Genomic DNA, 12500 nt, shown 5'->3' on the forward strand with positions numbered 1-12500 from the left:
ATATTATATATATATATAGTGTGTGTGTGTGTGTGTGTGTGTGTGTGTGTGTGTGTGTGTGTGTGTGTGTGTGTGTGTGTGTGTGTGTGTGTGTGTGCATATATATGTACATTTATATGCATGCTCGCGTAGCACATTTTCACTCACCGACTCGTTGGTAAATGTATTATTCCCTATCGCGTTGTGAAACCGAACGTTTGTTGTTTAGTATATCATTTGCTACCAAACCCAGCGGAAATCACTGTTTAGATTACATTAAAGGTGTCATTAGTTTTATTGCCAAACAAAATAAAGGTTCAGTTAATGATCATAGCTACCTCAGATTTGCCATGTTAAATTCAATTCTTGATTTGTCGGACGATCTCGAAAGCCAAACCCGACGTTACTCTTCAGCTATCAAATCGCAACTTGGATATTTTAATTTTAGATTCCGATAAAGGTCATAACGTTTCCTGAATGCGTTATTTACACGACGCTCATTTCCCTCTGCATGATAACTCAACGTCCCTGAAACTACTGTCAGATCCATGCTCCACTATCATTGAATCATTTCGTAAAAAAATCAAATATATTGCTTCAAAATGGCCAGACCCCGAATTCTTTGACTGCTTTAAAGCGGTGAATTCCTGTATTCCATATTTCAGAAAACGCAAAATATTTCTTCATTCATCTGAATTATCCTTCCATTACACTCTTGGTGTCCTTATATATTAATTTGTTTAACCCTATTCAGTCATGAAACGGTTTGTGACATATGCGAATATCAGAAAAACTCAGTTGTTTTCTTTAAAACTAGGCTGATGGCGCCCAATCACGTTTATGCTTCATGACATAAACAAGGGAGAACAAATAAAAATATATGAAGTATTTTTTTCCCGACGAGCGCTAAAATGCGAGGTCATGATGTCATAGCTGATTATCCTCCACTTATTTGCTTTCTTTTCTTTTATAACGACTTGGAATCGATTAGTAGAGGTGAAAACTACTACAAATCATATCATGTACCGACTTTTTAAAAAATTAGATTATTGATAATTGTAGTTCAAGCAAATGTGAGAGATAAAGCCTACAAAGTGACATATATCAGCCCTCGGTATGTTGTTATTCACAAATAGGAAATACTCGAATAGTGTTGGAGGACCACGTTTGAATACCATCAAGATCGTAATATTTCTTATGAATATAACGTCTGGCTTCCAGTGACGCTGTGGCCTTCCCATCTTTCGGTAGTCCAGCAAAGCACTACGAACCTCTACCCCATTTACTTGGGCAAAATGAACCTTTGACTGTTTTTTGCAGTCCTGTTCTAGGTGAATACTGAACTAGGATACTAGATACTTCCCCTTCCAGTCTTTTATCCCTTATGTTTGCAGGTATGCCGGCTCTAGAAGTCAGCTTTTGTCTTAATCCTAGCCTCTTTTTTTGCCGTGGCACCGCTTCATACATAGAGGTTAAAAAGCAACTTATGGTGAGCATGTTAATCGTGTTCAGGCTGGTTAAGTAACAGAATTATCACCCAGTAAAATTATTCAGTCACAGAAACGAGCTCTGTTTTGTATCTTACGTTCCCACTTGGTTTAGTCTTTGACTGGTATTCTTATATGTTAAGGTCATAGCTATTGTTTTACGAGTAAAAATCCAATGTATTGATTGCAGGATTTATTCATGATAAAATGAGATTATATATACTACGTACTATATTCCTCTTATGACATAATGTGTCATCTTATCGTATACATTACTATCCTTTCGTTTTTCCATTCCTTATGAGGCAATCAGCAAGTCATAATGAAGAATGATTTCTTGCACATTAAATCTGCAATTATTTGCGTACCGACGGCTGGCTCCTCCACTGAAATTAGCATTTTGCTTGTCTTTTTTGTTTTTTCATTTTTGAATCCTCCACCGGGGAATAAGTTTTCAGTATTCCCTTTAAATATTCAAGATCATTTAAGTATTTCAAAAGTTACTTCAATGCACTAGTGTTAACAGATAACTTTCAGGTGGCCGTGAATTTATTCAGCCAGCTATACCCAAAAAAATTGACACAGACACAGAAAAATACATGTTAGACGTGCAAATTCACAGCTAATAAAGACCAAGAGAATGTACAGGATTATTATACTTTTTACCTAAAATGACCGAAATCAAGGTAAGGTAAGTCCGATATGCGAAGCTTAGCCTCGCCCGGGCTATGAGGGGAGCCCGGCCTGTGTCGACTAATGCCGACTCGCTCACGTGTGTCAGCTGGTGCTGACTCGGCTGAACCTAGTCCTTACCCGCCGTGGTGCCCAGCCACAGCAGTAACCTCCGGGCGACAATTGCAACTTCTCGCGCCTGGGCGGGGCGCGATCCGCCGACCCCTCGGATGAGAGGCCGACACGTTACCACTGTACTAGCCCGGAGGCTACCGAAATCAAGAGGATACAATCAAAAACTAGAATAAACTGTGTTATATTCACACATACTGTGTATGTATATACATATATATATATATATATATATATATATTATATATATATATATATATATATATATATATTTTTTTTTTTTTTTTTTTTTTTTTTTTTTTTGAGATATAGTAACTGAACACCGATTTTTCTGCAAGACTGGGTATCTTGACTTATCTTCTTAAATTGCGAGATCGATATGTATGCAGTTATTGTGATTAGCTCCGGGCAATAGCTGAATGGCATACGAAATCAGCTCCCGAAAGAGAACGACGCAGAAGAAAAAAAGCAAGTCGCACAGTGATTCCAGAAGCGAAGAGTTTAAAGCCTAGATACCTTATCATTCACCCAATAGTTATCTCAAAAACAAAAGATACTAAATTTAATCCAAAACTAAATGAATGAATACTGAACAAAAAAGCGTATCGAAAAACTACAGGGACTTGAGTTCAAACTGTTTGAACCCTGCAATTTTCTTCGTATCAAAACGCGCATTTTATTGAAACCCAGAGAGAGGAAAAGCGCCCTTTTGCTAGGAGGCCATTTTTTTCAACTGAAACCCTTACCTGCTGAAAGTCTGCGCCTGTCACTGATCAAACAGATTTGTGGTAAGAATATATACACGTGAACATAACCATCTTTCTAAACGATAAAAATGAAAACGATAAAAAGTGAATTCGTAATAAAGAGTATGCCGACTAAGAATATGTGAGAATAAAAAAAGCATATACACAAAAGATGGAATAAGAAACGGTGAAATTCGCGTAACTCACCAACGGACACAAAGAGTGCCAGACAAAGCCAGGAGAGAATCATGGCGATTTCGCTGCGACGCATGTCTGATAGCAACACTCGTCAGGTGAGCAACTGACTCGGAGCTTTACAACTCGCCGAAACAACAAGTGCTAAGGTTACCTACCCGAAATTACTTCGATTGCAGAGCGAAAATGGTTTCGTAACATCGAGTTTTCACACGTGGCGCCGGACTGACGTGAAGTGGGGCTAAATTGTTCCTGCCCATTGTGTTTGGCAGTGTAGGTAATGTTTATAGTAAAATATACAAAAAGTGTATTATTTTATTAAGATAAACACAACCCTCTTCAATTCATCTAACTTTATTATTCACCCACAAGGATCATCTTCTTCTTCTTTTAACGGTAGGTTCATGTCTGAGCCGCCGTGGTCACAGCATGATACTTAATTGTAGTTTTCATGTTGTGATGCTCTTGGAGTGAGTACGTGGTAGGGTCCCCAGTTCCTTTCCACGGAGAGTGCCGGTGTTACCTTTTAGGTAATCATTCTCTACAAGGATCATATAAAACTGTAAATTCACTTCAGTAACATTATTCTCTCTTTGTATTATCAAATAAAAGATATCAGCAGAGTGTCTCCCAGCCTAACCATCGAAAGAATGTACATAGAACATTCCAAATAATTTTTTAAATTATTGTCCTCTAACTTCCTTCCGCAATTGTACGTAGATAGATGATATTATTATTCCAGGAGAAAGAACGAGAAGAAAATTAATACAATTTATGATCAAAATGGCAAAAGAAAAGAAGAATGGGGAGGATAAATGTAGCAATATATATATATATATATATATATATATATATATATATATATATATATATAATATATATATATATTTATATATATATATATATATATATATTATGAGGCAAAGTAAATCGAATTAAGAGAAAATGCTACCAGAGATGAAAAAGAACAGTTACTTCTAGATTTTGACGAGGATTTCTACCTTAATCAGATTACCACAAATACAACAAAAGAAAAACATCCTTGACCTTGTTTTTGTTTCTATGAGAGAGGAGGTAAACAATATACGATACGATTACCTCCTCTCCCATAGAAACAAAAACAAGGTCAAGGATGTTTTTCTTTTGTTGTATTTGTGGTAATCTGATTAAGGTAGAAATCCTCGTCAAAATCTAGAAGTAACTGTTCTTTTTCATCACTGGTAGCATTTGCTCTTAATTCGATTTACTTTGCCTCATAATATATATATATATATATATATATATATATATATATATATATATATATATATATTGCTACATTTATCCTCCCCATTCTTCTTTTCTTTTGCCATTTTGATCATAAATTGTATTAATTTTCTTCTCGTTCTTTCTCCTGGAATAATAATATCATCTATCTACGTACAATTGCGGAAGGAAGTTAGAGGACAATAATTTAAAAAATTATTTGGAATGTTCTATGTACACTCTTTCGATGGTTAGGCTGGGAGACACTCTGCTGATATCTTTTATTTGATAATACAAAGAGAGAATAATGTTACTGAAGTGAATTTACAGTTTTATATGATCCTTGTGGGTGAATAATAAAGTTAGATGAATTGAAGAGGGTTGTGTTTATCTTAATAAAATAATATACTTTTTGTATATTTTACTATAAACATTACCTACGATGCCAAACACAATGGGCAGGAACAATTTAGCCCCACTTCACGTCAGTCCGGCGCCACGTGTGAAAACTCGATGTTACGAAACCATTTTTGCTCTGCAATCGAAGTAATTTCGGTTGATAACCTTAGCACTTGTTGTTTCGGCGAGTCGTAAAGCTCCGAGTCTCTCTGTTGTCAGGTGTTCACCTGACGAGTGTTGCTAACCGACATGGGTCGCAGCGAAATCGCCATGATTCTCTCCTGGCTTTGTCTGGCACTCTTTGTGTCCGTTGGTGAGTTACGCGAATTTCACCGTTTCTTATTCCATCTTTTGTGTATATGCTTTTTTTATTCTCACATATTCTTAGTCGGCATACTCTTTATTACGAATTCACTTTTTATCGTTTTCATTTTTATCGTTTAGAAAGATGGTTATGTTCACGTGTATATATTCTTACCACAAATCTGTTTGATCAGTGACAGGCGCAGACTTTCAGCAGGTAAGGGTTTCAGTTGAAAAAAATGGCCTCCTAGCGTAAGGGCGCTTTTCCTCTCTCTGGGTTTCAATAAAATGCGCGTTTTGATACGAAGAAAATTGCAGGGTTCAAACAATTTGAACTCAAGTCCCTGTAGTTTTTCGATACGCTTTTTTGTTCAGTATTCATTCATTTAGTTTCACTGCGAAGTGAAAGAGGTGCCCTGGTTGGACGTTATGTGGGCAGGGATGCCGAATCTCGAAGTCCACCCGGAGAGCAGGGACATCCTTCCACTTGAGGGAAGAAATGGATGTATGGCAGGCTGACATCTCGGCGTCCTGTTGCTGCTCTTTAGTGAATTAGTTGTAGTCAAGCCCTAAATGAACTGCGTCGATGGAAACTCTGGAGAGTGTCGGCTACAGGATTCTTCCTGCCCGGCAGGTGTTGAAAGGAGCAGTTGAACTCGGCGATGGCGGAGAGATGACGGCGCTGGCGGAGGGACCATGCGTCAGCTTGTCTCATGAAGGTGTGGACTAGGGGCATGTGATCCGTTTGAATCGTGAAGGTGTTGGTGCAGCCAGGGGCCGCCTTACATATTTTTTTGGCCAGGGGCAACCTGGTTTGCAGTCCCTCGCGTCGTGGCCGAACCTGGCGTGAAAATAGCAGAGGCCATCGGTGAATTTTTTGCTGCTTTGTTACTGTCGTGGCCGCGAGTTGGGTTGCTGTCACACTGGATACCGGTGGACACTTGATGGAGTACAGTTGACCACTGCAATGTCGTCCTCGTCTGGCGGGGGCGCTGTTGAGACGGGGGGCACTGTGTTGATGTGATGGGCTGCCGACGCACGTGCATTATTTAGGTGGTCCATCATCTCCTGCAGGTCAGCTTCATCCATCTCCTCCACGTTGGGGATGACTGCACAAATATTTTCTGGTAGGCGGAGAAGCCAAAGGGCGCAGAGCAAGTCCAGCCGTCTCGCTGTTCCGTCGGCTGCTGGAGAGAGTCTTGCCAGAGCCTTCATCTCGAGCAAGGCGTTGGAAGGTCTCTGGCTGCCGAGGGTCTGCTTGGCGTGCTGGAGGAGCTATGTCACTCGTGATGCTGCTGATGGAGTGAAGCGCTGCAGGAGGAAAGTTTTGAGGTCGTCGTAATTGATGGTAGTGTCGCCCTTGGATATCAACCACTCTGAGATGCCGGGAAAAAGTTCATCTGAAAGAGGAGGATAATTAAACAAGTGGTAACAATTCTGCAAGTGCTTTATTTTACAAAGATTAGGCGTATATATTATACACAAAGGTGAGGAATCACCGAACAAGGAATGACCAATCACGAGCGGCCACCCCTCGCGTGATCGATGGGCGTGGCTCGCCTGGCGAATGAGGAGGAATCATCTGCTCGCCTGATCATGGCGTGGCGAATAGCAAGCGGCCATCCACTCATGCAATCATCGCTTGTTACCACGGGGTCGAGCAAACTAGCGACCAAGCGGTTACAATACTCTGGAGAACCGTACTGGAGGGGGATCTTCGTCCTGAAGACACACACACACACACATTTATATAGATGTGTATATATATATGTATACATATGTGTGTGTGTGTATATATATATATATATATATATATATATATATATATATATATATATAATATATATATATATATATTATATATATATATATATATATATATATATATATATATATATATATATATATATATATATTCACACACAGATAAGTGGAATTCATGCCGAACAAATTGCAAGTAGAACAACGAAGGGAAGTGCAGGAAAACACATGAATATGCCGAAGGCCTTTTCGCTTTATTGTTTCATCAGGGTATATAAGAGAAGAGATACATAGAGGTATATATTTAAGTCTGTTCCCCTGCCTCTGCCACTTTGTTTCCTTATCTACGTGTCTTCTTAACATATCTAATGTAACTTCAGTGATGTTGTGATTTGCCTGAACTGTAGAGTATCGTATATTGTTTACCTCCTCTCCCATAGAAACAAAAACAAGGTCAAGAATGTTTTTCTTTTGTATTTGTGGTAATCTGATTAAGGTAGAAATCCTCGTCAAAATCTAGAAGTAACTGTTCTTTTTCATCTCTGGTAGCATTTTCTCTTAATTCGATTTACTTTGCCTCATAATATATATATATATATATATATATATATATATATATATATATATATATATATATGTATCTCTTCTCTTATATGCCCTGATGAAACAATAAAGCGAAAAGGCCTTCGGCATATTCATGTGTTTTCCTGCACTTCCCTTCGTTGTTCTACTTGCAATTTGTTCGGCATGAATTCCACTTATCTGTGTGTGAATATATATATATATATATATATATATATATATATATATATATTATATATATATATATATATATACACACATATGTATACATATATATATACACATCTATATAAATATGTGTGTGTGTGTGTCTTCAGGACGAAGATCCCTCTCCAGTACGGTTCTCCAGAGTATTGTAACCGCTTGGTCGCTAGTTTGCTCGACCCCGTGGTAACAAGCGATGATTGCATGAGTGGATGGCCGCTTGCTATTCGCCACGCCACGATCATGTGAGCAGATGATTCCTTCTCATTCGCCAGGCGAGCCACGCCCATCGATCACGCGAGGGGTGGCCGCTCGTGATTGGTCATTCCTTGTTCGGTGATTCCTCACCTTTGTGTATAATATATACGCCCAATCTTTGTAAAATAAAGCACTTGCAGAATTGTCACCACTTGTTTAATTATCCTCCTCTTTCAGATGAACTTTTTCCCGGCATCTCAGAGTGGTTGATATCCAAGGGCGACACTACCATCAATTACGACGACCTCAAAACTTTCCTCCTGCAGCGCTTCACTCCATCAGCAGCATCACGAGTGACATAGCTCCTCCAGCACGCCAAGCAGACCCTCGGCGGCCAGAGACCTTCCAACGCCTTGCTCGAGATGAAGGCTCTGGCAAGACTCTCTCCAGCAGCCGACGGAACAGCGAGACGGCTGGACTTGCTCTGCGCCCTTTGGCTTCTCCGCCTACCAGAAAATATTTGTGCAGTCATCCCCAACGTGGAGGAGATGGATGAAGCTGACCTGCAGGAGATGATGGACCACCTAAATAATGCACGTGCGTCGGCAGCCCATCACATCAACACAGTGCCCCCCGTCTCAACAGCGCCCCCGCCAGACGAGGACGACCATTGCAGTGGTCAACTGTACTCCATCAAGTGTCCACCGGTATCCAGTGTGACAGCAACCCAACTCGCGGCCACGACAGTAACAAAGCAGCAAAAAATTCACCGATGGCCTCTGCTATTTTCACGCCAGGTTCGGCCACGACGCGAGGGACTGCAAACCAGGTTGCCCCTGGCCAAAAAAATATGTAAGGCGGCCCCTGGCTGCACCAACACCTTCACGATTCAAACGGATCACATGCCCCTAGTCCACACCTTCATGAGACAAGCTGACGCATGGTCCCTCCGCCAGCGCCGTCATCTCTCCGCCATCGCCGAGTTCAACTGCTCCTTTCGACACCTGCCGGGCAGGAAGAATCCTGTAGCCGACACTCTCCAGAGTTTCCATCGACGCAGTTCATTTAGGGCTTGACTACAACTAATTCACTAAAGAGCAGCAACAGGACGCCGAGATGTCAGCCTGCCATACATCCATTACTTCCCTCAAGTGGAAGGATGTCCCTGCTCTCCGGGTGGACTTCGAGATTCGGCATCCCTGCCCTCATAACGTCCAACCAGGGCACCTCTTTCACTTCGCAGCTCTGGACGTCCCTGGGGCAGTTGTTGGGCACCTCCATCCATCACGCCATGGCTTACAACCCGGAAGCTAACGGCATGGTAGAGCGTTTCCACAGAATTCTGAAAGCTGCCCTGATGTCTCGATGTAGCAACTCAATGTGGTTTTCGAAATTTCCCTGGGTCCTTCTCGGCCTACGAACGACTCCAAAAGAAGGGCTCGACGTCTCTCAAGCAGAGATGGTTTTCGGAGACCTCGTGGTTCCTGGCGAAATCTTCCCCAATGCTCCATCGAGCGACGACATCGCTAGACTACGACGCATCGTCGGGAAGTTCGTCCCCTGCAAACAGACCTACAGGCCACCCAAACACTGTTACGATCTACGCGCGATGAAGTATGTTTCCCTCCGCACACGCGCCCACACGCCTCCCCTCACCCCTCCCTACTCTGGCCCATATGAAGTCATTGAAAGGAAGGAAAAGGCATTCCTGCTACAGATTAAAGGCGTCAATGATTGGATCTCGATAGATCGCCTAAAGCCAGTGTATCTTCAGGACGAAGATCCCCCTCCAGTACGGTTCTCCAGAGTATTGTAACCGCTTGGTCGCTAGTTTGTTCGACCCCGTGGTAACAAGCGATGATTGCATGAGTGGATGGCCGCTTGCTATTCGCCACGCCATGATCAGGTGAGCAGATGATTCCTCCTCATTCGCCAGGCGAGCCACGCCCATCGATCACGCGAGGGGTGGCCGCTCGTGATTGGTCATTCCTTGTTCGGTGATTCCTCACCTTCGTGTATATATAAGCCTAATCTTTGTAAAATAAAACACTTGCAGAATCATCACGACTTGTTTAATTATCTTCCTCAGCTCTGAAGAAACTCTGCAGTTAGCCATGGCTATATGACCATCGAAGCTGTAAAAAGAATGCTGACAGGGAATGGAGGAGGGTGAACTACCACTGCCGAGAGATGATTACATCGCACTCATCCGCATTTGCATGGCGTTTGTCCCGTTTGGATTCAAGGACAAGGTGATGGGCTCACCTCTTTCAGCAGTCATTGCCCAACTGTTTATGGAAACCTTCGAAACTGACTCTCACCGGAACATCGTGGGGAATTATGTAGACTGGCTTCGCTATGTAGACGACATCCTCACTGTAGTGCCGACCAGGACAAACCTACAAGACCTCCACAGATTAAATGCAGTGCACCCCTCCATACAGTTCACCACAGAAGAGGAGAGAAATGAACAGCTTCCCTTCGTAGACATCTTAATCCATAGGTAACCGATGTTCTCTGTGTACAGAAAACCCACAAATAAAGATAAATTTACATACTATTTCTCTGCCCACAACAGCAGAACTACAGAAGGCGTGGTCATTGGTTTCTTCCTCCGAGCACTAAAAATCTGCAACTCGAAGTCCGTAACACCTTCCAATGCCTCTGTTACCCTTGCACCTTGCTCACCCACCTCCGACGCAAGGCAGAAAAGATCATGACCAGATCAAGAGGGGATGCCACACAGAACATGACCCACAGAATTATGTGACACAGTATACATAGATGACACAGGACGAGGCCTCCACAAACAACGAATCGACCATCGCCGCAGTGCTCTCCGACGACATAAGGGGAGCGCCTTCCTTGTTCACATCGATACCGACGACCATCTCCCAAGTGGTCCCAGGCCTCCATCATAAAACAAGTGTGAGGTCTCCGACCTCCCCCCCCCTCCCCCATCCTGGACTGCAACCCCTCTCCCCCTTATCATCCTCACCCTGGTTTCCCTTAGTCTCCCCTACCTCTTACCCTCTTCTCCTATCCTTCGTCTCTCCTAAATACTCTAGTTCTCTTGCTCTCACTACTTCGCTCATCTCTTTCGTTCCCTTTCCTTTAATTTCCCCTTTCCCTTTCTACTATGCTGGTCTCGTTTTCTCGTTATGCTATTCTATACTTTTCTCTCGTTTTCTCTCATTTCTTATTCGCTCCTTTCGCTCATTTCTCTCTCTTCTCTTCTACTTCCCGATTTACGTTCTTATGATTTTCTCTTCTCCCATACTAATCTCCTCGCTTTCTACTTTTTCTATTTCGCCGTTGACCTTTCTCATTTCTTTCATCTCCATCTCTCGGCTCCCTTTAATTTCTCTCCTTTTCGTCCTTTTCCTTAAGCTTTCGTCCTCAAACCTACCCCCAATCCCCTATCCTAATACCCTACCTGTCCCCTCGACACCCTTGACACCTGAATCCCGAATCCTGAATCCTGAATCCCGAACCCCGAACCGAACTTGGGTAATCCAGCGGGCGGCGCTCAAACACGCTGGAGATGATTCCCGCCCACACAACCTACTCAATACTGTTATTACTGCCAAACTATGTATTGTTTAATAACAAAGGTGCAAATAAAACTTACAATTTGTTATTTTTCGAGTTTCCCTCTTTGAGCTTCAATGTTTCGGATAGGTGAGGGGCGTATAAGCCAGGTGACTTATTTTGCGAGTCTTTATCGCTTTATTTTATTATGTAGTCTTTTAAGGGTAGATGTGGATTTTAGTGTTTTCTTTTAATTCTCCTATGGACTTGTTTTTATTTTTTTTGATCTTCAACGTTTTTACAATTTCACTTTAATACCGAACCCTTCCCCTTTCATTTTACTATTTTCATTTATAGTATTTTATGCTTTTATTTTCCCTTTTAAAACTTACTGAAATCCTGTTTTTTTTTTATTAATCACTTTTATTAGTTTTGGGTAGGTTTTATGACTTTGGATTCATTTTTCAAAAATATATCTACGACCTGCCACGTCACCACCTTAATTATGGACAATGTTAAGCATTAGAGGCTCAATGAGGACACTGGTGACCTCCTTTGTGTTGTTGGTTAATTTTACCTCTTTCTAGTTTTGTTTTACTAATTGTTTTACCGAGTTTTACTTGCGGTGGTTTTAATGCCTTTTATCTGTTTGTAATGTATCTTTTATTAGTATTTTTTTCGGCTGTTTACCTTATCTTTTTATTGGTATTTATTGTTAATGAACTTCTCTTTGTTTCATATAATGTTCTTAAGTACTTTTATGATTACTGTTTAAATAACTGTTGCCACAGTGACGTGGCCCCGCTGTATAAATACCGCTGCAAAATAAACCCATAAGGGAGTTGTCTCTGGACTCGGTGTTTGTGTGTACCCCTGGATTACCCTATACTGTGGCGTCGCTGGAGCAGCAAGGACAAGGTTGTGTTTGAGCCAGCCTTTACATGCCAGTTAGGATATTGCTGGACGTGGGCATTTAACACAAGGTTTACAAGTTTTTACATTGTCCAGCACCAGCCAGAGATACCCTAACTTAAGTAATTTTTATGTATCCGTTCCCTCAGAACGA

General features: G+C 41.7%; 2 protein-coding genes across 2 annotated transcripts in view; one reads left to right on the plus strand and one right to left on the minus strand.

Annotated features, from left to right (window-relative positions):
* LOC119583615 (probable maltase-glucoamylase 2) overlaps positions 1-3318 on the minus strand; it is a 74534-nt gene extending 71216 nt beyond the window's left edge. Inside the window, exon 1 of the mRNA XM_037932196.1 lies at positions 3224-3318. Coding sequence (XP_037788124.1) covers positions 3224-3287 — 64 coding nt within the window. The 5' untranslated portion in view covers positions 3288-3318. The remainder of the gene's footprint in view (positions 1-3223) is intronic.
* A 5744-nt stretch (positions 3319-9062) lies between these two features.
* LOC119583305 lies at positions 9063-9719 on the plus strand. The gene has a single exon (XM_037931775.1). The coding sequence runs from the start codon at positions 9063-9065 to the stop codon at positions 9717-9719; it is 657 nt and encodes a 218-aa protein (XP_037787703.1).
* The last annotated feature ends 2781 nt before the right edge of the window (positions 9720-12500 follow it).

Source organism: Penaeus monodon, chromosome 17 (genome assembly GCF_015228065.2).
Source record: "Penaeus monodon isolate SGIC_2016 chromosome 17, NSTDA_Pmon_1, whole genome shotgun sequence".
Taxonomy (NCBI): domain Eukaryota; kingdom Metazoa; phylum Arthropoda; class Malacostraca; order Decapoda; family Penaeidae; genus Penaeus; species Penaeus monodon.

Coding starts and splice junctions, on each gene's coding strand:
- LOC119583305 (XM_037931775.1), top strand. CDS start 9,063: ATGTCCCTGCTCTCCGGGTGGACTTCGAGATTCGGCATCCCTGCCCTC.